The following is a 27,033-nucleotide window of genomic DNA, read 5'->3' as shown; positions in this document are numbered from 1 at the left end:
TGGATGCTGAGGGGTCTGCAAAACACTGCAACAGATCAAGCCAAAGAGTGGGAAACGCTCACTCTCTGTAGTGCCCATCACTCTCAAACACACTTGCTATAAGACTACACAAATTCCACTATACCGAAAAGCCCAGTGAGTTTAGAGAAGGTACAGAAACGCTTGTAGACCCTTTACAAGCACCCTTTGTAGATGAGTCAAGCATCCTTCTTGTAAACATTAAGACAAGCTGTAACAGCATTCAAAACTTACCTGGGACCTCACAAACCGCAGTCAGCAGCACTAGATATCCCAGATGTGGAGGAAACAGCTGGAGTTCTGATTTCTTCACTAGACAGCTGGATATTTCCCAATAAAAGTCAACGCAGCTTTCGATCCCAAATTTTTGCTGTTCCAGCTGCACGTTGTGGATCCCTAGGGAATGCACTGGCTGAGGAATTCCTGGTAGCATGGTTTCATAAAGCAATGTATAGATCTGATTGTTTCTTATTGTCATGGGATTAAAATCACACGTTGAGTTTTACTATGGCTAATAACGTAAGTCAACAAGTAGAATCATACAGAAAAGATTCAATATGCCATTGCTATAGGAAAAGAACAATAGCCTTTCAGTATTATTCCAGTTTCAAGGAAAAGCATAAAAGCTTTGAGGTGGTGGTAGCCCCAATCAAAGCAGAGGGGACAGACTAGAGCAAAGAGAATTTAAATGCTTCAGTCCAGGCTGTCTGAGGAAAGACATGGCAGAGCCTGTTCTTTGCTCATTTTCATTAGCTCCATTACTTTTGCTTTCAAAGGTACAAAAGTTTTGTTATACACTATGGTTAAAAAAAGTGTGTTCCCATATAAAATAAGTATGCTTCCTTATCACACACTTGTATCAATATATGAAAAAAACGTGTATTCTAAAGACATCATTTGTCAACAGCTTGTAAATAGGGGTTTTTTGAGCAGTAACATTAGTCATTAATGTTTTAAACTTAACAAGTGAATATTCAAACAGGAAATACGATACATAAAGAGGAACAATATGTTTCACACAGCATTTGGTAAATACAATTTAGTATTCAGTATTTACCAAATTTACCAATTTTATTTAGTCCAAGTCTGGTGAGTCTGTTAGTAACTATCATCAACAGTTCTAAACACTGGTTGTACAGCATACATACTCCCAGTGATGCTTGTATAGCTTGCTACTGAGAAATTGAGAAACTTTCTTTCCTTGCTACCCTTCAGCAGTAATGTCTTTAAATCTAGTCTCCTTCCTCTCCAAATTTTTAGGGTCTAAAACCTTAATGCTTTTGGTTGCATATTACTCTCATGACTGAAACCAAATGCTTCCAGTTCCCATTTGTGTGCCAGGAATATTCATATACATTCCCCTTATGCAACTTTTATTAGCAGTAAATGGACACCAAACATTCAACTGCAAAATATGACCTCTATTTGGTCCATTTTTGTATCTTAGTCACTACATGAACTTGAGGAAAGGTAAACCTTTCAGAAAACCCTGAAGTGGCTGCTCTGGAATCTGAGTAGGGAAAACCCAACTACTCATAGCTAAAGACCAATTTGTTCCCCCTTCTGAAGTCCATCTCTAGAGCAAGTTTTACGCGCATATTTACCGGTAAAAAAATCACATTGCAATTCATGAGACATCCGAACTATGTGCAGGGGGAAATCTGAGTACCAAATGCATTACCAGAATTATGTGCACCAGAGAAGGGAAAATAAGTAGAAGAGACAGACAAATATTGAGAGAAAATGTGTAAAGTGGTATTATGTTATTAAAACATTACAAGAGAAATAAACAGAACAAAAAAAATCAAAAAAAAGGTTTTAACCAGTTTTTTTTTCTTTTTTTAAATTAGAATTGACCCAAAGCAAAAGCTTACATTGCAAAGGAAGAACAAAATACATTATGATATTGGTAACACAGTGTTGCTGGAAGCTAGACTTGTGGGCAGGTTGCAAGTTGCTCTTGTCCATACGTCACTGGGGGCTCTCGACAGACTTAACTGAGAAAGTTAGGATCCAATTTTTTCATCTAGCCCAGGTCCACCCTGGTAAACACGCTACATATTCTCTTTTGCCTTTGGGTATTTATCTGATGACTTTGTCCAGATGTGTTCTCCTATGACTGCCAACTAGAGCCAGAAAACGGATTTTTCCACGCTATCCCAAGGAAGCCAGTTATTCCAAGTATGAGTGATAATGAATTTTAAAAAACAAAAACAAACCCAAAATAAAACAAGAAAAAACACTCAAGAGCTTTTCAAACTAACAAGTAATGTCTATAATGTAAATAGTTTAGAAATATGGTAATTAAATAATCTAAAAAACACTCTTACTCTGCTGTACATTTATAAACATAAATATTTACAAAAACTTTCTGCTTTGTTTTAAAGGATGAGGTTTGCAGTTTGTTAATGATCAGAGTCTTTTACTCACATTGATTCTTTGGTGTATTTGCCAATTTTTTAAGGTTTATTAAAAGTGTTCAACTGTGAAGTTTAAGGTAATGGAACTAGGCTACATAAGAAGTTTATATTATGCACTTCTCCTTCCACATTCTAGTCTGAATGAAAACCAAAGTTCAAAGTATTTGTGCACAATATTTAAAATAATTTAAAAAAGACTGAATTCCCCATTACTGAAATTTGGATAGGTTTATCAATGAATAACCATACTTCACTCGCACTCATGCACATGTATAACTTCAGATAGTGAATGGGACTATCAGTAGATTGAAACACACATGTGCTGCAGTACTTTGCTGAATCAACGTCAGAGAAACCATCTACAAGGGATGGCTTAGCATCGTAAGAAAGGGCAAGGGCTTCCCTCTACCTTGGGGAGGGGAGAGAAGATAGGATGAAATTTAAAAGAAACGCTTTTTATTGGCCTGAAATGTATGTGTGTTCCCTTTAGATGTCAGTTACTTAAAAGAAATAACCAAAAAACAAACCTCAAACAATAAATAATGGAATTACACATTTCTTCATTAAATAGCATTCTTGTTACCAAAGTTTTCGGTAATTTTCTTCAGTCACAGCAACAGACAGAACAAATAATTTGCCTTAATATAGATTGCAACTAAAATATATTCTAGATTACCTTAGAAAATATTACTGTAAAAATTCAGTGGGGAAGTACACTGGTTTAGACCAACTTACAAATGTAGTGAACAATACCAAGTATTTTTTTAAAAAAAGAAAGCAATTTTAAGGTTCTGATCTCATGTCACGGAACTGAAGATTCATGCTTTAAAACCTACCAGTCAATTCTTAACATCTGTCCTGCCTGAGTACTGGAGAGCTTAAAGATCATAACAGCTGATCTTTCTCGCTTTGATAGGAGCTGACAGACACCATCATGCACACAAGCTCACACGCACACCCCACCTGTGCTCTCAGGTTGTCCCTGTTACAATGCCACCACCATTACATCCAACCTGGAGGAAGCACTCTAAAGCTTTACCGCCCAGAGGTGACCACTGCACTGCGTGGCGTTAAGGTTGGACATACTTGCTCACTCATGCTGCTGAGACATGAACTTTTGGTCACTGCTCAAGCAGGCTGGACTTGAACCGATACAAGCTGGAGATAAAAAGGTTCAACTTTCTATTAACAATCCTCTGAGCCATAAAGCTCCAAAATCACTTATTATTTGGAAACCTGATACAATGCCAGGCACAATAGGGAGGGATAATCCTCCTTGTTTGCCATAGTTCCGGTGCATCCATTAGCAGTGATAAGGATCGTGCTCAAGGAACTGCAGCTCAGGGTTATAAGATATTAAAAGGAACTATCACAGTTAAAGAATATGACTTATACCTGCTTCACCTTGCTTTTCATATTTTTAATAGTAAATATTTTGAAAGTGACAGTGTTAAACTTAAAAGCCACCACCATTCCTTTCATCTCCCCGCTTCCATCAGTATAATTGGTATGAAAGCACTCCTGATATTAGAGAGGCTCTTAGAGAGCCAGTAGGATGGCAAAACAAAAGCAGAGGACACTGGCAAGAACCTTATGATGACTCTATAATCCCTTAAAAATAAAGAGAATGAAACAACTGCATATTTTGGCCCAATCTTTTTTTGATAGCAAGAGCTTTTTTTTTTTTTTTATGATCAGAAACAAAACTCTTTAACAGATCTTTTCAATACCTAGTATGAAAAACACATTCAGTAGCCAAATTTCAGTACTCCTTTCAGTTGCTGCTTTCAGATTAATTGCAAAATGTAAACTTTTAATACAAACAGGGCTTTTCTTGTTAGTGCACATATGAAAGGCATCTTAACTTATGTGCACTTCCCACCCTCTAACCTGAAACAAGCTGAATTTCAGAGCAATCCAAAAAAAAAACCAAAACCCAACCATCACTGCTTTTAAAATAAAAGGGTTTGGCCAATTTCTTCCCCCCCCCCCTTTTTTTTTTTTTAAGTGGACACAATTTGACTGAGAACCCGTAGATAAAATTTCAACTGAAAGTGAAATAAAGCAGGTTATACATTCATGAAATTCAGGAGTAATAATGAACAGCAACTGCCACATCACTTTTGTAATGTCATGTCCACACTACAGCGAGGCAGCAGTTCCTATTCTCACAAATAATGCACTGAGACTAAATGAGGAATAGCGTGGAGGGGAGTAACACGTAAAGGGAAAATACATCAGAAAGATTATTGCACAGGAGGCACTGTATGAGAAACAGAATACATTGGCTTCAAAAAAAAATCTAGATTTCTTTACTCTTAAATTAATGTAAAAAATACAGAGGCTATGCCTCTTTGTAGTGTACTGTCACTGTTAAAAATAGACTTACAAACAGCCATCCATTTAACAGGAATGTCAGGAAAGAAGAGGGCCTGAATTTTATCGGTATCCCAACTAGAATAATTATGAAAATAATAATATAAAAAGAGCCAATGTATAGACCCTCAAATTGAACAGGGTAACCGTATTTTTCCTTTAATTTCCAAATTATGTTGGTACAGTACCCTAGGACATGTTGATTATCAACTCTTCCCTCTATCCTGCAAAAACATACACCCTGGCAGAGACAAGAGTCCCAACAGACAACAGGGCTGTGAAGGTCTATCAGTATCCTTTTGCAGGACTGGTGCCTTGATTTCCAAAATTTTCTTGCATAATTTCTTAGCATGCCAATTCAAACCAACCACTTCCCTTGAGAGGCTATCTTCCATCTCCACTGCAAGTCTGCACAATTAATGTGAAAACAAACAAAAAGCCAACAGCAATTTTTAAAATGTAATATTGTATAGAAAGCTTGGACCTTGTAAACTTGGACCAAGAAACCAAAAATTAAGACCTTCTAGCGTGTGGTATAAAAAACCCAAGGAAGTGTATACCTGCCTTCTGACTTCACAGAAAAATCAGAATTTGCATAGGATATACTTTGTGCAAGGCAACAAGCCTCTTCAGTATCTGGAATATAACTAATCTTGCTCAGAGTTCTTCTCTTCATGGATATCAGATATCATCAAATTTGTGTTTTAAGTAGTCTTTCATGACCTTGGCAATGGGTAGTTCATCAAGTAGTTTTAGGTTTTGAAGGCCTATACACTGACGGATTTTAATTCGGCATAGATCTTGCAAGTTTCTGGGCTGTCCTGAAAAGACAAAAGGAATACATAGAAGTAAAATGATCACATTTTAAACATACTTCAAAAGATCATTTGCTCAGCAAAAAAAAAAAAATCACAGATATTTGCTGTTTTCTAAGAGGCAGAGGGAAGGGGAAAATTACAAGAGAAAAAGGGTGAAAGTGAATACCTTTCTAATGAAAAGAAATTAAATGAAATTCAATAGATGAATCTTAAAAACATTTTTACATGCACATAATTTTACTGATACATTATCCATGTCAGGATTCCCACGAGGTGGCAACATACGCTTAAGCATTGTAGAACAGTGTAACTCCTCCATTTAACTTTCTGTGGAATTTTTTCTATCCTTGAGGGAAAAAAATGCTCAGTCTTGCTTATTTTCAAACATTAAGGCAAAAACTTCTATGTTCCACTGTAACAGGACTAGGAGTTTCCTTAGAGAGTGAAGTTTTATAAATGTTATTCAAGGATTGCATGGCAGAGTTAAAGATTGTTTTTTCCCTTCTAATGAAAAGGCGAAGCCTTTAAGCTTTGGATGTAGCCACAACCTCGTCAAACGGAGAGATGAAAATATGAGTTAACCACTGTCCACAAAGGAAAATATTTACTGACATCACACAAACTTCAGTATTTCTGGCAGGGATTTTCCAAAATAATCCGTTCCCTTTCAAACTTATTCTTAAGAGGAAACTATTCAAACACCTTGAAAAACAGTCCCCCATGCAACATAATGTAAGAAAGATTAATCTAGCTTTGTATCTGAATGTACCCAACAACAGATCCCAAGGAAGAAAGAGAAAGAGCAGAACAACAGACATTGAGAAATCCTGTCCCAATATACCCTTCTAGCTTTCAGCACCAGTGCCTTTGGGCCTTCCTAAACCAGAGATTGCACAGATCTATGTATTTAATAGCTGTGAATAGCCTGCCCTTTGTAAATCTGTCTAATGTTTTTTGAACTCATTCATACTTTCAGTATCCAAAACATCCTGTGGCAACAAATTTCACAATATAATTAGGCGTTGGCTGGAAAACTACAAAGTGCTTTTATTTATTTTAGATCTGCTTCCTGATCATTTCATTGCGTGCCTACCATTCTTTGAGTTACAAAAAAATAACAAATAATTGTTCTCACACCAGTCATGATTTTACATACCTTTATATTAATCTGCATCCTGCACGCATGCTCAATACCTCTTTCAAAAGCTGAAGACTCTATTTAATAACCTCCCACCACGGGAACTACTCCAAAACTCTGACCAAACTAGCTGCTTTTTCCTCATTGTGCTCTTTTTTGACATTATCCCAGTAACACATTGAAGTTGTGCTAATCAATATTTTGATCATTGACTTAACCATGTCATGGCCAAAAATAAATTTAAAAAAAAAAAAAAAAAAAGAAGTTTACACAGTTATGGCACCCGATGGCTGTTTGAGTCAAAACACTCAGCACCATTAACAATGTAGGTGCTTATTTTGGTACCAAGATAATCTATCACCAACAGAGCAACTTACTGCACTTTTCTATTATCTGTATAATCATTAATGGTAAAAGACAGTGCTTGTTTTTGCAAAGAAAGGCACAGCAATTTTATTGAGCTGACTGCTTGAATTAATCATTTCTTTAAAAAGCAGTACAGAACAACAAAAGCAACTTTAAATGACTTAGATGGACATTTCCAATTAGCTTTCCTGAGCTGCCACCAATTAAGCAGGACAGTTTTGAGAGAAGAAATGCCTTCTGTACGGGGCTTGACGTGAGTGGGTTTTACGGCAGGACAGTAGGATGCTGTTAGCTCACCAGGTAAGAACCCGTTTGGAGGAGACGGGAGTTTCTCTCACCTGAGCCAGCCCCAGAGCTGGCTCTGCAGCCCGTCCCTTCTTCCAGCCTCCTCCTAGTTCAGCAACAAACCTTCTAGCAGCTAAATAGACATTGACATTATGAGTTTATTAGACTTTCATGGTAAGCACATAGTAAAAAGATTATGAAAATATCTCCTGTCTTCTACTTTGGGCATTTTGTACATGGTTTCAGTTACCCTTTATAGCAAGTTCCTCCTTTTTCCCCCCCTGCGCGGGTTTTCTATAGAAATGGGCTGACAGACAGGTATACACTGGGATTTATCTTAAGCACTAAAATTATCTGAGGTAAGCTAGCAGAAGTAATGCATGAAAACAGTCTCAGTCTGCTTTTAAAGAAATTAGATTTGAAATTAAAGAACATGCAAATTTGAATTCCCTTCATATAAGTGCAAAACATTTTTATTATACTTATCACCACGGTATCTAAATGTCAATTTATTTTTAATTATAATCTTCAGCCATGACTTAGAATACAGATCATTAGTTACTTTGTCCACTGGTGGTTTCTTCTTAGCAGGTTTTTGGGGTTGTTTTTTTTTTTCTGCTTGAAGGAATGAATTTATACAACTTGGACAACAGCTGAATGGTCAAGCTTCTGGGAAAGAAAAGTTACTTTTGGTAAGATATCAAGCAGAGGAATATTTATGGTGATAAAGAAATAGTTCCAATGCTTAAAATGTGAATGCAAACAGGGTTCAGAAAGGATGCACCTTTTCAAAAGTTCACTGCAAACAGTAGTGTTAGAGGATACAGACGACTACAGATCTGTATCTGTATTTTCTGTAGTAGAGTACACAGTAATACAGCTATGAGACACTGATTTCTGGTTTCAGAAATGAATGCCTTTTAATTAACATCCTACGGGCTTTTGGAGAACAAAATAGAACAGACAACTTAAAATACGCAGAAGAAATTGGTCATCAGTTAATTCAAAAAAGACCCGATTATCAGCTGTATGACATTTCCCCCGATAAGCCTAAAAATATTTCCTGGGAATGTGTTAACAATGGACATTTCCAGTGTTAAGCACCAGTTGCTACATCTAGTGGCTGTTAGTGTCTTAGGTCACGCCTTGCAAATTCCAGGGTTATTAATGCATTTGTGATTTATTAGAAACGGTGTCTAGAACACTTACTCATTCTTGGTTGCATCTGAATGAAAAAGAAAAAAAAAAAAAGGATTACAGACCGATGTCAGTGAACCTTGGTTTGGCAAATGAAAAATGTTATTAGTAATTTGGCAAAGTAAGACAAGTTAAATGATGAAAAAAGTGCTGCTTAAAAACGATTAGGAAGTAGAAACTTTGGTTATATCCTGCACCACAAGTTTGGACAGTTATTTAGGCAAATAAGCTACAAAGGGAGAGAATTAAAAAGGAAACAAAAAAAATCTCCCACAAAATAAAAGGTAAGACTGACCTAATTACCATTATCATGCAAAACAGTGACATAAAACTACAGATCACCTTAAAAAAAACCCCAACACATCCGTGATCTGGTCTCAAAGGGACTCACTCCTTGATGATGGCAGTGCTGTTATTCTGGAGCAGCCGCATTATCATTCGACTCTTACACAACCTGAGTTACCACCAGGGCAGCAAATACCTGCCGCTGTTGTAGAGCTGAAGGTTTGCTAATGTGTTCACCCGAACACGTTAGATACTTCAGTCAATTTATTTTGCACGATTTATATCAATAAACAAATAAATTACAGGAAAGAGATGTATAGTTCATCTTTTGTCTTCCACAGCTCATGCTACATGCTGTAATGGAAAGCAGAAATCACCAACACACTTCTTGCATATAGTTTCCCAAACATGACAGGAAAGTTTCTTCCAAACAGAAGAAATGTAAAACAGGGTTATAAAATGAAGAGTATTTGCTTTTCAATTTTTTTTTCTCTCTAGAGGCAGCGGACTTTAGTACATATAAAAGTTAACCATTTTCCTAATTCAGTTCTTTGACTGCTAATAAAAATTCCGAGCTTTTTTTTCTTCCTCTTTAAACAATATTTTTTTTACTTAAATAATGAAGTAAGCCTTTTAAAACATTACTAATAGATTGGTCTTCTCTGGCAAAACATGAGAAAATAATCATATTTTAACAGCAAGAAATTATTACAATTAATCCTGAATTTTCATTCAATATTACATTCCTTTCCTTTTTGCAGTTTCAAGATTTTTCTGCTATTCTATCTGGGAGTTTGCTGTTCTATCCCAGAGACAGACAGAATTTACACATAGGATTTACTAGCTATAAAAAAGAACTGTATGTCATCCTTACAACTGCTCTGCAGTTTATGCATTTAGACCTGTGCCTCCTGTTTTTCCTGTGCAGACCCTACTCCCCAAGAAACTAACTCACCTAATAGGTCTATATTTAAGGATCATTAAGGCATAATATTAGACCTAGTACTTCTGACAACACTGATTATTAGGGACTCTCACCCAGTTTTAAGCAAAAGTGTTGTGAAGGTGGAAAGGGGGAATCCCTACCACTTTTCCGCTATTGAAGATATAAAAGCGTCTGTGCAACCTGTTCTGTTACCCAAGGGAAAATTTAGGATTAACTGAAATCAATACACTTGTAGGCTGTGAGAAGATCACCTCTGATTTATTGTTCTACCTACTAAAAAAAATAGTACTTTTAAAAGTAAACAGTGTCATTGGTTTGAAGCGGACAGGCAATTTCTAAAGTTAAAAAATTAACAACAACATCAGTGACATACTTCAGAAGCTGCCCAGTCTTCTCTGCAATATTAATACATTTCTTGAGAAAAAGCTTCCAGTGTTATTTCTCAAACTGAGCCTCTGCCTCCCTTGGGAACTGTGAAAAGCTGAAAACAGTAGTAAGAAACCATTTGGTTGTTTCTTTTTAGTTACAAAGGAAACTTAAAAATAAAAGTTTTGTGAAACATTAAAAAAAAAAGTTGAAACTAGGCTGACGTATGGCTGGCAGCAGCTCAGTTCCTCTAGAGTATCAGAATAAGTATTTATATCTGCAGCTAACTATTAAATCCATCCCTTATTTCACAACTGTGAAGGAACTCAGCTACTGCCAGCAATTAAATTTAGTTACAATTTTGTTAGCTTTTTTGGGGGGGGAATTAAAAAAAGATAATTGAACTTATCAACTGTAAACTTACACCCACCAGCCGAGAAACACATTGATGAAGATGCACAAACAAACAGGATCACACTGAATTCAGCTATTCATTGCAAAAGGAATAGGTCTAAGTTTAGGAAATGCATTGTCTTGTACTCTGTAAAACAGCAGAAAAACTACAGAGGATATTCAGTTCACCAGCATTTAAAATGCCAGAAAAAGCTAGCATCGAGAATCTATAGGTCTGAAATAGTAATACAAGACATGCAGGGCTGAATTCAGAAAGAGAATTACAGAGTGTTCACTGAGGAAGTGAACAAACTCCTTGAACCAGTATCTAGCTCAGCAGGACAAAGAGAGCTTTTAATTCTTTTTAACTGGATATCATACAAGTTATTTTAAAAGTTTAGTTTAATTTTGTGTTCAGTATGTCTCTGTTAGAATACTTGAGCTTGAATCAATGTTTTTATTGCTCTTTGAAAAATAAATTCTCCACAGTGAGCTTTAGATGTCTATTAAATTTCAATATATCTGGCACAGAAAATATGTACCAAGGAGGAGTGTCTTTTGGACTGAAAAATTATAGATGGAAAAGAAGAATGCCAGTAAAGCTCAATGTTAAGTATAACAGGTGTACTTAGCAATAAAATTAAGATTTGAATATGCTTGTGTAAGATTTTTTGTAAAAAAATATTTTGTAATGCTTCTAGAAGTTCAGTCTTACTGAAATTGCTATGGAAATTCAACTAAAAATTTCAATACCATAATGTTCATCTATTTTTAGGAGACAGTAAAGTGCTCTGAACATAGGCTTAAAATGCATGTTAAAATACACTTGAAAATAATACATCATAGGTGTGCAAATAGGAGTCAGGAGTTGCTATACTTTACATGCCAGATCTAAAAATACTATTTTTTTTTCCACAGGCATCTTCAAACAACTCTTCCAAAGTACAAATCTGTATATAGCTAAACAAAAATTATTCAACTGCTCAATATAAACAGTCAACTGCACTCTTGAGTTAGTAGCCACATTTTTCAATATCACACTAGGCAATTCTGAGTTCAGAGTTAAACAATTATTTCAGAGGTAACTTTCCTCCTAAAAAGAAAAAATTGGGCTATGTCTTTACAGAGAGATCAAAAACTATACTGGTCCTTATCAAATAGGTACCTGAATCTGCAGAAAGTAAACAAATACCATCTGAATCATGATTATCACCGACCCAGCTAAAATGAAAACTATAAAATAACCTTCTTACCCTAGTTCCCTGTATAACTCTGGATGACAGAGAACAGTCGTTAGTGCAAGATTTCCAGCAGCACACAAGGCAGCAAATAGTCAAAGCTTGCAATTCCAGTAAAGTTCTTCTGTGTCATAATAAACACGAAGATACTGTTTCCTTTGCAATTATCCATGTAATGAAATATGTAGAAATCTACTTAATTCACTATGACACTTCTGTATTCATAAAAGTTTAAATTACGCAGAGACCCTTTTAAAAATGTTTTTCCAGGAAAAAAAAGATCCTAGTGAAAAGTTATCTTTATTTAACAGAAGGATGGAGACAAAGAATGTATTAAGGATTTCCTTAACAGGACTTTTGTTTAAGTTTTTCTGCACACTTAGAATGCAATATAAATCTAAACACAAAATTACACTCTCTAGTGAAAGCCAAAGATTTGTCCTTTGAAAAATTAAAAGGAATGCAGATGCATATTTGTCATTTAATTCATTTGGTGACCTTTAGATCTTGTTCCAGATCTGAAATTAGTTCTTTGATACCTGTTAACATACATGCCACATTACACTACTGTGGCCATATCCATTTACTTAGCTATCTGCCTCGACACAGACAAGCAACTTGCATAGCAAGTTATAGACTTGTCTGCTACGTTATCTGAACAGTGATTAAATTAAATGAGAGCTATGGAGAGGGGAAAGGGGTCAAGCTTTTTGCATTCCCCTTTTTGAGATCATAATTGATTTTCTAGTACCTTGAAGTTTATTTATACCTTTAAGTATTGTTCTAATACTTCAATTTTTTTCCTGCCTCCAACATTGTCTTTATAAGTTTTAATACTCTCAAATCCCATTCAACTTCAACATAAATCATTCCATCCAGGACTAATTCCACATGTTAATTCTGTAGACATATACACTACCAAAAAACCCCAACTATATGTATCTCTGTCTCCATAGATATTATGTATTTGCATGTCTATTTTAATTTTGCATTAATATATTCCAAGTTTAACCCACTAATACTCCTGAAGAGGCAGGTTCAGGTCTCATAAAACTGGAGCATTATACTGAAGTGCTTCCAAAACAACTCTTTTATCAGATAATCTCATGTACCATGGTGGTTGCCAATAAATGTTTTTTTGACTAGGAAAGTGTAGTACAGATAAGGAAAAGGAAGGTGATTAACAAAATCACTGAGCAATTTTTATCTTCAATATTGTTTTTTCACAGGGAGACTTTATTCATTTCTGTACTGTAAAAGAGGGTAAAAAAGAAAAAACCCACACAAGTGACTGTCTAAACATCAAGTCAATGGCAGACTTGATGAAAAATTTTGTTGTTCCTAACTTCCAGCTTCATGCTTAAAATACTGAGACACAACTCCAAATAACTTCCTTCCTCTTGGAGTTATTCTAGGAGCAAAGGAATCTCTACCTGTAGCCAGGAAGAATATCAGACCTTCCAGGTCAAAACCCAAAATCCAGTATCTTCTTACAGACTCTCAGGGCCAATACTGAGTATTTTTGAGAGCTTGGTTTCTTGCCTGTTATTCACAACCGGGGACCTGGGCTAACGGCTGCAATTATTACAGATTACAATACCTACCAAAACGAAAAGAAAGTCACATATGTTTTCTGAAGAATTGAAACTGCACAAATATGTTTTCCAAGTGTTAAAAAAACCCCAGCTACTTACATCTTGCATGTAGACTGCTAAATAGTATCCCATTTATATGAAGCATGCTTTCACTTGAAGAGGTTTGATAGCTTTCATAATTCACATATATTATTCTTTAAGCTTAAAAATTTTAGTTTACTGCAAAAGTGAAAACTAGTTCCTGTTTTATTATCAAATATATTATTCAAAACTTCAGATGCACGTATAAAACTTACAGCTATGGATTCCTATATTAAGCTCTTAGTATAATGTTCAAATAAACAATGTAGAAATTCCTGTTAAACCCTATGACCAAGTCACCGTTACCTACTGCAAGAGAACATTTCAGGAAGATGTCCACTAGAACAATTCTGTAAAAAGTTTGTAAATTTTTCTTCTAGTAAATACATATTGAAGTAGACTCAGAAATGAGATTCTTCCCCGCAGTGCTACAGCGTGAGATCTCAACAATTCCCTGTACATAGTCCGATCTAATTGGGAACTCTGCTACCAAAATCCCAGCTTGCTCTTTATCCATTTCATCTCTCCTACAACATATTATTAAAGTGATTATTCACGAAAACCATGGAAGACAGTGTTTGGATATTTATAATAAGGGCAGAATCTGATGTAAACATATTCATAATAATTCTGCTCAGAACCACAAAGCTGAAGTGTTTTTGTCAGCACTAGTCCTCCCTGCTTTCCCAGTTCTCCCTCCATCAGCACAAAACAGCGATAGCTCCAACACTGTTACGTTGGCCACAAATTTAAGTTACTTTTTTGTAGCAGAATTTACCTCTCACTTAACATTAAACCCTTAAGGTATGGAATATGGAAACTAAAAGTAAGTTACAGTACCAGTTTCCAACTTTCTGAATTAGACTTTAGACATTGAGGAAACACTGAAGCAGTCTAAGACTTCATGCTTACTGATATGTCCAAAGACTGAAGAACTGCAAGTCTGGATATTATATCATCTACTAATAACCCTGATGGTGCTACTATATAGTGAGAGACTCACAAAAAGGAAACTAGAAAGAAATGCATTTGAGTAAGAAGGGGCAAATTAGAACAAAATCTATTAGTTGCTTGTATTTCTTACTATCAACTTCCACCTTTCCAAAATTTCTCTTCATATTTCAGATAAAAACAAAAATAACACTACCAATCAGAAAGATAAAAAAGAATTTCCAAATGCTTGTCTCAGCTACTGACAACAGATCTTAGCTGATTCACCTCCAGCCCACACTGAATTTCAGTTTCTTTGCAGAGTATATAGAGTGTTTAATTCTCATTAAAAACTACCATATCCAAAAAAATAAAATGAACTGTAGGGGAAAAAAGAATATGTGAAATACCCCATTTTCTGTAGTGCAAAGATCATCCTATTTAGGATGATAATTTATTGGGCCATCTTAACTTGTTTGAATTAGCAAACTCTTGCTAACTGCTAAACAGCAATTCCCAAATGTTTTGGGCAACACTATAACTATGAAACACTATTATAGCATTCCATGTGGAGAGAGGAAGAGAAACTTTCAGTAGACTTAGTACACCAAAAACTGATAACCAAAAGTGACCAGAATATTAGGAGCCTAATACTCTTTCTAAATACCAGAAGTCATGATGAGTTAAAATCTCTTTCAAAGACATCAACAAAATAACATCAAAGCTCCACAGCACATGAAACCCCTTCAAGTTGCACGAATAAATCCATTTTGTTGTCTGGTGAAGGGGAGAGAGGGAGAGAGAATGTTGGAGAACACAAAGCGGCAAAAGCTCTTTTCTGCCCTGGTTGTAGCACCAGATGAAAAAGCCAGCAACTGCAGAGTATTTGCATGATTTAAAAAAAAGCAAGAGGCATAAAAAAAACCCCAAAACAAACCCCAAACTCCCAAACATCTTATGTGCTAAGGCCATTAATAAAATGTGATTTTACAGTTCACTTTTTAAAAATTAATGCTTCCTGTAGATATTTAAACAAAACTAATTTAAATAAAATATACTTAACATTAGCACCTTTGCAGAGTAAGAGATTCTCAGTATCACAATCCCTTCACCTTCCCAGAAACTTTCTAGTGCATTTAAATAGCATCAAGGGGCAGAGAGGAAGCATTTTTTTCTGGGGCTAAATTCAAAGAAGGCTTTTAGTGGACACTGTGTCCTGTGATTAACTTCTCTTACATACATACTTGTCACTTCTTGTAAGAAATCCAGACAGGGTCGGCTACTTCCAGAAATACTTATTGAAACAGCCAGTGGGGTCTGTCCTTCATAGTTCCTTGTGTTAGTGTCTGCTCCGTAATTATACAACATCTGTGCACAAAGCACATCATCTCTAAGAGCAGACAAGTGTAAGGGTGTCTGTCCATCTTCCAAGCGACCCAAGTTTGTATCCGCCCCTCTCTGAAGGAACATTCGGCAGTAAGAGTGATTGCTTTTGATCACAGCGTATCGTAACAGGAAACCATTTTGAATGTCGATGTTGGCATTGTGATCCAGAAGGATTTTCACACAGCTTGACCTCTCTCGGATAATGGCCAGCTGAAGCGGTGTAGTACCTTTATCACTGAGCGGATCAACCTCAGCCTTGAACTCCAACAGGAGTCTGACAAATGAGTCTCTGCCATAGTGGGCTGCTACATGGAGGGGAGTCCAACCATCGTTGCTTTTTGCATTAATAATGTCACTTCTATATTCAGATTCCAACATCAAGCGTGCAATCCTCGCTCGGCCATGCATGGCTGCATAATGCAGAGCAGTGAAGCCTCCAATTAAGTCCTTAACTGTGGGATCAGCTGAAGTTAAAATAAAATTAAAAAATAATTAGAAGGCATTACAGTAATCCAGTGCTGCAAAAAAAATAATCAAATGGTTGAATGTTAGTCTTCTCAGGCATAGCATGACAGGATTTTTTTGTACTTCAAACCAATTCTTGCTTTCATGAACAAGCTATTTTTAAGAAAAAGTTAAATTACGTTTTTAAAAAAGGGTTACACAAAAAAGACTTTCTTTCATATACATATGTTTCCATTTGACAAATCGTTTTCCACATCTTCCTAGCACTCTTAGGCTAATTACTCAAATCTCTCTGTCCATCCAGTTTTCCTCCAGCTCTACAATATTACATTTCTTTCTCAATGTTCAACTTCTTTATTTTCCCTTGTGTTGCTTCTTGGTCTTAAAAAGAAGCATGTGTAGAAACATCTGCTGTCCCAAATTGCGGATGTTTTGTGGTCTGGCAGCACTGTATTGTTTTTAGGGTGTAATACTGTATTAGGTAAAATGTTTCTCTGTGGTCTGCAGGATTTCCAAAGCATGTAGGATATATGTTATTTTAGATTATCTTGATAAAATCTGTTTTTATAGATGATGAATCTGTTCTGAATTTATAGTTTTACAAAAATTTAAGATTTTACAAGAATGTAAGCATTCACTTTTGGAAGGAGCCAGGAAAAACGCTAGTGCAGAATACAAGTGATTACACAGAATTTTTTCCCCCCCTCCGACACAACACAGAAACTCAGTCTGATTTATGAATTTAAAAATTAAATTAATAAAATAAGTTTGCTTAATTTAATTTCCTCAAGACACCCAAACTTGTAAAGCAAGTGACTATTCCCACATACTAAATTAATTACTGAAGGAAAGGTGCCTGCCTTGTTACCATTTCTCAGCTAGAAAATAAACCAGGCTGTGAGGCTTCTCCTTCCACCATCCATAAATGCTGCCTGTCGGATGCTATATGGTACAAACTATGGTTCAGAAGTTTGAGGCACTTTCCTAAGACTCCTAGCTGGTAGAGATACCATCAGCACGAGATCCTAGACTGAAGCTGACATGTTTTCGATATTCCCATGTGTCTACTGAAACAAGTGCTGAGGTCCGTCCTTCAGCACCGCTTGTGGCGTTGTCTGCTCTCCAGTCATACAACACAGGTACACAAAGCACACTACCTGTAAAAGCAGACAGGCATAAGGGTGTCTGTCCACTTTCCACCCTGTCCTTGCATCCTGGCACACAATTCTTTGCCTTTTCCTCATCTATACATACTGTGTTCAGAGGGAAAGTAGCAGTGGTTGGGGTGGTTGGGGGGTGGGAGGGGAGGCATAGGACATTGTGACCATGCAGGTTTAAAACAAACTTGGCTGAAGGCTATGAACACCCTACACTCACACACACTGCTCAGGAGGAACACTTGCTCTCCTGTACCATGTAGAGAGGGCAGAGTTTTCTGCTCAGTTGCCATCACACTCAGAAGAGGGGAAAAGTGTGGGAGAGGCCAATCTGCATCTCAAAATTCAGACCTGCTGTAAGTTAAGTTCACAATACGATATAAATTGCAAGCTAGTTTAGTCTGAGCACACAAAGGTGCTAACACAAAGCAACAGGAATAAGCATCCCAATATAGACCTACTGCAATCATGTCCAGATAACACATCGAGGTAAGGCATCATACCAAAATAAAAGGACTGGCAAGTACAGAATACAGCTGCAAAGATAATCCAGGAACTTTAAGGATTTTTAAAAATGTAAAGTGAAGACTGAGGGGAGGAAAACAAACAAAAAAACCCCAAAAATCCAATGTACAAACTAATGCAGCCTGACTACACAGAAAAATAAAATGTGAGAACTGCCTCTGGTGTATAGAATAGGAACCTAGAAATAACAAAAGAAAGATTAAGGAAAATTTAGACCCTTAGCAGTGATAGCCCTTCTAGTCTTCTGTGAAAAGCAGAAGTTTCAGCGCTCTGTAAAGTTATACTAACCTGAGGTAAAGCACCCTCTGGTTGGCAGGAAAATGAAGTCAATGACTGAATAGGTGGTTCCTAACCTGCACTACAATGATGTCCAAAATATAGCAAAGAATCGGTACAGCCCACAGAGTCATTAAAGACAAAGATACTATTTCAAAGTGATGTTTGCTGCTCGCAGGGTCTCTTTCTTCACACTGCTCAGACTATCCTGGATTATCTCCTAACTGGTGATAAATAAAATGAGTAGCATAAGCATGAGAATTAAGATGCAGAGGGATGAGACATTCTGAGAGGCAGAATTAGGGAGAAAGATGGACATAATGGAAAAGAGACAGAGCAGGCAGGGCTATTTTCCAAAAATAAAAGTTTAAATAAAAAATAAAAAATTCATGTTGTGCCTTCTCTCTCCTATGCTGCATAAGGTATTCAAGCCAATCATGTCTACCTCCATCTGAGATGCAGAATACTGCCACTGGCCTGTTTAGTCTATGCTATTTCCAAATTCAATCAAGTATGTCCCAACTTTTGTGTGTGCATGTATATACATTTTTATATAAATTGTTGTAACCCAAACCCAACAATTTATGTGCAACATAAGGATGTCCTTTATCTGTTGTTATAAGTACCTTTCTGTAACCTCCCTACTCCCAAAATTTTACGGCTTTTGATCACTAAAGTGGCACAAAACCCCCCAAACTACATCATGTCAGGAGTGTCTCAACAAGAACAGAAAAAAAAGTTGAGCAACCAACCACCACAAACAACTAATCTTCCAAAAGTAAACCCGGTAGCAAAACCTCATGATATTGTAATTCCTGTTCAGATTATGGGCTTCTAGTGAGTTAACAGTACCAGTCTCCCCCTTGATTAGGGAAACAATTTTAACAAGACCAAAACGTCTATTGCTATTCAGTGAATGTTTTGCTGCCATCTCCTGGAAAGCTTTTGAACTTCACAAGGACTTTCAGCAGAAGTTGGACCTGCATTATGTTGCAATTTCCATTCGTTCAGACCCTGTGTTAGCAAAAACAACGCTACATAGCTCATGTTGCCTTAAGAACCTGGGTTGTTGGGGGGGGGTGGGGTGTCTGGTTTTTTGGGGTTTTTTTAAAAGGCTTCAGTACTGGTATCATGCTGTAAGGTAACTAAATCCCCTGGAAGACAAACAAGGTAGAAAGGAATTGGGGATGATTCTCTGCTTACCTTTCAGAATCTGCAGAGGGGTACAAAAATGTAGCCGGTACAAGCGTATTTCACTAGGAAGGGATTAAGCCAGCACTTGCTAGCATTTCTTTATCTTGCTTCAATCCCGATTGTCAAACAATTATTTCAACCCTCCCATTAATTTGCAGAGAGCAGAATCTAGAAACGTGAACAGCTGCGTTTGGTCACTTCTAATGTTCTTAAATATAAGGCAAAATACAATGGCACAAACCTTGAACTGCTTATCAAGGGTAACAAATTACCACAATCAAACTCACTTGAGATTGAAAATTTGCAACACTGAATGATACACAGATTATTTTATTTCATGTTAAAGATGGGCACCTAAGTTAGACATTTAAACTCTACTGTAAATGAAACTCTTTTCTGATACTGTAATCTGGAGGACATATTGATTCCTAAACAAGAGTAAAATATTTTAGAGTTTCAATTTATAGCTCAGTGGGACCGTTTCCCTTCTTTCTTGACTCCTTCATTAGATGACTATCGCAGTCTAATTTGGGAAGCCAAGAGAGCAATTCTTCTGGCTTCTTAAAGTACTTCTATTGTTTCAAGGTTATTTCCCCCAACTAGGGCTTCATTCTGACTGCAAGGTTTAGAAACATGGCTACCTATAGCTTCTGTTTTGAATTTCATAGGACAACACTGATAGAGAAGACCTCCAGGAAAGAAAGCACTACTGTGCTCAGAGACACTTTATGAGCTAGTTTAGCAGGGTGAGCATTTGGCATTCTCCAGTTGCTCCCAGATTCTGTGTAACCTTACTAAAATTTAGTTACCTTGCAGCCAAGACTAAAAATAAATAAATATGCCTGTTTGGCTACTTCTTTCTGTTACTCTTCCATTTCTAAGAGCTTTAGTGAATCATTTCTTCACTTTAATATGAATAACCAGAAGCTGTCCTGCTCAATTAGTATTGAGAAGGTATTGCCAAGGGACAGCTAACAACTACACACTTTCAAAGTTAACAGTGGTGGTTGGGTATTAATAAAACATAGCTCTGGTTCAGCACTGGATTGTCTGTCTCAATATGTAATTTTGAAAATAAATAAAGTACGCTAAAGGAGAACAAAAAGGCTTGTTATACAAAAATCCAAGGTTACTGAAAACTACACTCCCTATTTGTGTTGCTTTCCTGTTGAGCTTTGTGATTCTAGATTGTTTCTATAGATGGGAAGAGCTGGCTTTGTAGAATCTTCACTTTATTAAAATGAGACAAATAAACTAAGAAAGTCCAATTCACTATTTTTCATGAGAACTAGTTTCTCCACAGTTCTGATCAGCTTTGTGCATTTCATCACTTGCTAAAGAATATTTATTATTGGTCCTATTACCTCTGCATCTAGCTGGTATTTCTGCTGGATTCACCCTTTAGTCTGGACTGGGGTTTTTTCATGCATTTTCCCCATCTATCTGTGTTTCCTTGCTCAGCAGATAATAAAAAGCTTCCTCCTGTTCCACCACCTCCACTCAAATCAGCCAATCTGCATGCACAAGGCTGTCCTCTGGCTCTTTTCTTTGCTGGTGAGCAATAATGGAAGAGAAGAAAAAAAGCAAAAGCAGGAGGCGGCCAGGTCATGACTCCCATAACAAGCTACCTTTTATTTCCAGGTCAGTGACCAGATTCCTTCTCAGCCTCTATTAGCCAAACTCCATCTCCATCCCACTAGCATGCAAGACTACGTCAGTCATCTTCCAGCATCTCAGATCTGAGCCACAGAACTCTAGCCTCAGCAACAGCCCAGTGTGGTTTTCTCATTCCTGTACTATGAAAATATTTCCAACTCTGTTGAGCTTCATCATCCCTCCAGACAGCCACAACTATCACCGGTTTGCCCCTTCCTTCTCACTAACACCTCAGTTTCGTCTTTCCTCCAGAACTCCATCCATTCCCTCTCACTCTCTTCTTTATTACTAATATATATAGTCAGTTTAATACTCTGTTTACCATAAGATTCACACCAGGAAATGACTTTCCGTCACCCCAATATCATTTTGATCCACGGAGATTAAGTGCCAACATCAAAATAATACATGTTGAGAGAGAGAAAGGTGGAGACTGTGTGAAGAAAGGTAGACACAAACCTCTCACTAATGAGGCAGGCATGATTAACTCGGCCTTTAAGAGTCAGCTCATTCACTGCTTAATAGCTCATTTGTGACATTATGATGTTTTAAATACTCATTATCTTTTATGCCTCTGTTTTGAGGGAAAACAAGGCAAGGCACAAAACAGTGCCAATTTTCTGAAGAGAGGCTCAGCTACAGGAAAGCTGCCGTAGATGACTAACCCTCACACTATTTGTTACTCAACTTTCTAGACCTGGTGATTAAATGCTATACTGCTTCCAGAACAAGGGTGTTTCATTACAGGCAGTTTTCACAGGCATCAGATTCAGCTGATACTTTGTATAGGAAAGAGTAACAACAAAAATAAAAACAGAATACTGCATCAGCAGCTATTTAATATCAAAACCTAATACAATGATAATACATAGGAATAGATAAGGGCTTTTTTTTTTTTTCAGATCATCTTCAAGTTTACAGAGCTAAAGCCAACATATTTTGAGACTTATAGCCTAAAAATTTTGAATTATCAAACTGAAGGCTTGAGATTATTGACATGTATTACATTCTAAAAGTAGAATTTAAAGTTATTTATTAGTGCAATTTAGTAGCTTTTCCCTCCTTTCCAATAAGGACACGAAGGTTTGCCAATATTATATGGTTAGAATCTGTAGTAGATACATAAACAAAGTCCAGTTGTTCAGGTTGTATTTCACTACCGCTCTTAAGGAACGTACCACTAATTGTGCAAATACCACAGCCTATTAATGCCATTCAGTTTTAAGGATGATCCATATATCTGACAAATACTGCGACACACATAAGGGGCCCATATGGCCTCAGATACATAAAGCATCAAAAAGATAATTTCAGTTTTCTTGGGACTGAAAACATCTTAGTTCATAATTCATCTGATAAGAACAGTGCTAGAATAGAGGATGCTGTTTTTAAGAGCACTAAATCAGAATGTGGAGAGATCTACTGATCTTTATTTTTCCTTTCCAGTATCACATTGAAAGATTAGGACTATCCATTTCTAAAACTTTAGGTGGATTTGAAAGAAGATACAGCAAAAAGAAATTCTGACTGTATCATTTGAGGGGTAATCATCACAGCCCAAATGAATATATCACTTAAACCAACAAAATTCAATCAGTTCTAGAAATAAAGCTTCACTACAGATGGATGCAGGAGAGGTGTAAACTCAACCGGACTAGCTAACACTACAGTCCTTGCACAGAGAGTGCTGCTTTCATAAAGTTCAGCAGACTCTGTTAAAGCCCATACGGAAACTTAGTCTTTAATGCGACTTGTTAACTTGCTGAGAATTATGAAACAAACTTCCCTAGGATTTCAATTCAAGGGCCTGCCTTCCTCTAATAATACCCCCTAACAGAGAAGAAAAGCCTATAGTGAGTGCTGTGAGTGCATTTAATTTTATAATGAGTCCTTCTGCCTTATTTTAATAATGCTTATTCATTCTTTTAACAATTCCTAGGCAATTCTGGAAAAAAAAAAAAAGGTATTAAAAAGCTAATCCATTACCTCATTCACAGAGTATGCATCAGAAGTAAACAGAGATAAAGTACTACTTCAAAGGAATAAAAAAAAAAATAACCAAAGAAAAAAACTCCAGAAGTAGTCTGATACATAACCAATGCTGGAAAGCCCTACGATGAAAATTGGGATAGAAAGATGTGAGATGGGTATAAAGACTTTTCTCTTCAGGCAGCTCACCTCCATGTTCAAGGAAAACACGGACACATCTCTCTTTCCCTCTTGCTGCAGAGAAATGAAGCAAGGTCCAGCCATTGGCATCTCGACCATTTGGAGAATATCCTTGCTCCAGCATCTTGCGCACGGTGTGAACATCGCCAGCAGCAACTGCAGCCTGAATCTGCAACTCTTCCTGTAGTTCAGGGTTTCTCCGACAGTGATGGTGTAACATCCTAGCTGAATCTGGCTTTTACAGAAGCGTCATGAGGTCACACTAGCCACCTTGGATCAATACAAAGCATGAATAAATTAGGATTGGGACCAGGAAAGCTGTATCTAGAAAAATAAGTCAGTACTAATGAAAAGCAATGCTAAGATTTATTCTCTATATGCAGAGCAAAGTCATCTTATACACAGGATAAAGCCCAATCTCACTGTTGCTAGCAAAAATCATAGCACATGGTTCACATCACTGAACTGCGAAAGGACACTTACACATTATAAATAGTAAACATTTTCTTCAGAAGTAACAACATCAAACAACAGTCCACAATTAAAGCACCTCAGCAATAAGCAAAATGAAGAATCTCCAGAACCCAACATTCATTTAAAAAAGAAAAAAATCACAACATGGTTACCATCACTAACTCCAGAGATACTGATTAAACAGATGATCTAAACCATTGCAGGAAACAGCATGGCATTGCTAGAGCAACCCAACTAGGATATTCTGGTTGGTGGTTGGTTTTTTTTGTTGTTTGGTTGATTTTTTTTTTAGAAATATATCATGTCTAAGCTTCAGTGAAAACATTTTTGTCTTACTAGTATAATCTTTTCCTGCGACCTACTGCACATGAACATCAGTAACACTAATGTTCAAACTGAAAACTTAAATTTCTTTGTACTTTTTCTTCCTTTTTAAAAAAAAAATTAGAGTCTACTGTCTTGTGGGCTTCTTTATTAGTACATAAAGACTGCAAAGAACCTCTATATTCCAAAAATCAAACACAAAGATAATACAAGACCTGAAAACACCTAAGTACAGTTAATATAACCCTATCAAACACCATGAGAACATATACCAGAACAAATCAATAATTACCTTGATACAGTATATGAGAGAGCTGGGCCAAAAGGCTATCTAAAAATAGCCATTGTAGAGCCTACATAAAGCATACATTGGGAAAGAAAGAAGTACTACACTCCATGCTCTGTTTTCTGTTTGAAAAGTACTCATCTGCAGTGCTACTTGCTACTCGGCTGGGAACAAGAAAAAAAAAAACCTGGTATTTAGGGATTCTTCCACAGTACACAAAGTCTGTTAAGTGTTTACATTTTCACATACATTGTGTATCATATCCCACTAACAGGTGTTCCTAGAATTGAAAGGAGTATCAGAAGAAAGAGAATGAAAGCAGGGTATGAGAAGGGTAATGCTGAGCAATAGGAGTCCCAGAAAATGTTCGAAAACTGTTACAATGGATATTAACACGGCACTAGAAGATAAAGAAAAATGTATTTAAACTCCCATAAAGTTAATCAAGATTTAAGTACAAGGAAAAGTTCTAAAGATGAAAACAAATTTTAAGCAAAATTTAAAATTTACAGCAACTGTTTCCTTAGGATGTCAACCCACATCATCACCTGAACCTTCTACGTAAATACCCTAAGGATTTCCAGATCCTCATGATTCACAGGTCATTCAAAAGACATTGCAATCAACTTCCCATATCCCACTGGGCACTTATTTTCCTGTGATCCAGACAAGAGAAAAGTGAAAACATCAATCACTGCCATCGTTCCAGATAAAGACATAGCTATCTATTCACCCCTCTATAACCTAGTTGTGCCCATTGCAAAGAAGTTATTTATCTGCTTCTTGAAGAGATATAAACTCATAATTAACAGGTAGCTACAATGACCCTACTTACAGTGCAAATATGGAAGTGACATATAGCAAACGTCTGTCTTTGACATTTATAAATGCTTCAACTTACCATGTATGGCAACAATTACCATTTCAGCATGCAGTTATGAAAGAAGACTTTTTAGCTCAATAAGTTTTACATGGCTTAGGTACTGGCTTTGTTTTGTTTTATAGTATGAACTCCATTATCTGACACTGGAAGGAAGGGGGATTTGCAAACCAGCAACTGCTAACTCAATAGTTCAGCTTTCGCAGCATATTCCAAAAATCAAATTTGGTTAATCTGATGACAATGGAAGTATTTCTATTGACTCTAATAAGCTTTTACTAAGCTCTTTTCTAAACTCCAATTAGCACTTCAGAACATGCTCACCTATAAGACACTGAGCTTGGCTTCATTCTGGATGACACCACTAATAGTACTGTTAATGGAATTCCAACTACAAGAACAAGATCTTTCTTCAGATTGACAAGTGAAAGCTGATAGCAGAATCTAACTGATAATAAGTCGGGGGGGATCCTTCAAAAAAAACCAAAAAATCAGAGCATGCTCCTTTAGGCCTATGTTCTGAACATGTACAAAACCAAGATATGAAAAAGATATGAAAACTCTTCTCTCAGACTGAGAATATCTGACCAAAAGTTAATATAAACAAAACTTTCTACTGCCATCTTGACAGTCCCTTCTTGTAAAGGACTAATACTTGCAAGACCTTATGTGATCCTGAAAATTAAGGTCAAACTAGTTGCTCAAAATGCTACAGAAAGAGATGGGATGACTAACCAGATGAAGTGAAATGGGATTTCTCATTTAAGGGGCCAGCAGTATCCCCCCTGCAACTATCTACGAAGACAGTTGGTTAAGAAAAAGCAAAGCTCTTTATATCACACTTCTCAGCTGGTGGGTATATTTGTAATGCAGCATTATAAAAAGTTGGCACCGGCCCCATATGTTGCATGTGACTAGCAGAGCTTATTCAAATTAGCTAGTACTAAAGTACATAAGTACTAAAACATACAAAGCAGAAGACAAAGTCAGGCACAAGCAGCTCCTTTTATCACTTGCGCAGTTTCTGTAAATATCTACTCTTCTATCTCACCCCTATGGCAAGCAATGAAATTCAAATTACAAGAATACTTAACTGTAACATTAAAGGTTTCAGAATAGTTCTAGGTACACACCGGCTTTGAAGACATTTTCACTTCTGCTCCATAGGTTGTTTAAAAGTCCTGTTTACAAGTCCCCATTTACAGCATCAATCTTTGGAGAAGGAAAGGAGGACTATTGGAAGTCATTAGCCATTTGGCATTTAATATTTCATGTTTTGCAACTGTAATCAATCTCATTCAGAACACAGTATCCACTTGGATTGCTACATATTGGCTTTCTCCATGCAAGTGAAAAAATGAAACGAAGTAGAGGGGGTAAAAAACGTACCTATACATTCCTGGTTATAATGATTGTATAGTGCCATGAAAGCGGAGGACAACAGCTACTTAATTGATTTAGCAAGTACCGCAGGATGAACTCAATGTGTTCCTGAATTACCTTATAAGAGGTTGTTACTCTTTGACGGATGTCCCACTCTTCATTGTCTTCACTGTTCATAATCTTGTGTGCCCATGTGTGTCAAACAAACTGCTACCCCTTTAAAAAAAAATGATATTCCTTATTAGCTGCAAAGAGTAAAAGGAAGAGGTTTACTTACTTTTACTTTGTACCTGTGCTAGAATGCTACATTTTAATGAAGTTATGCCAGAAAAGGCCCTGAAGTGTGGGTTTTTTCATTATCAGATGGTCCTCCAGAGGTTGAGCTGGGGAGAGTTAGCTTCTGCCA

General features: G+C 36.7%; 1 protein-coding gene across 1 annotated transcript in view; it reads right to left on the bottom strand.

Moving 5' to 3' along the window:
* Positions 1-1,809: 1,809 nt before the first annotated feature.
* ASB7 (ankyrin repeat and SOCS box containing 7) overlaps positions 1,810-27,033 on the bottom strand; it is a 31,531-nt gene continuing 6,307 nt past the window's right edge. The window contains exons 3-6 of the mRNA XM_074917539.1: positions 26,745-26,843; positions 23,290-23,550; positions 15,697-16,302; positions 1,810-5,635 (exon numbers count right to left, since the gene is read on the bottom strand). Coding sequence (XP_074773640.1) covers positions 5,496-5,635; positions 15,697-16,302; positions 23,290-23,500 — 957 coding nt within the window. The 5' untranslated portion in view covers positions 23,501-23,550; positions 26,745-26,843 and the 3' untranslated portion in view covers positions 1,810-5,495. The remainder of the gene's footprint in view (positions 5,636-15,696; positions 16,303-23,289; positions 23,551-26,744; positions 26,844-27,033) is intronic.

Source organism: Athene noctua, chromosome 13, assembly GCF_965140245.1.
Source record: "Athene noctua chromosome 13, bAthNoc1.hap1.1, whole genome shotgun sequence".
NCBI classification, from domain to species: Eukaryota; Metazoa; Chordata; class Aves; order Strigiformes; family Strigidae; genus Athene; species Athene noctua.
This window is presented reverse-complemented; position numbering and strand designations above follow the sequence as displayed.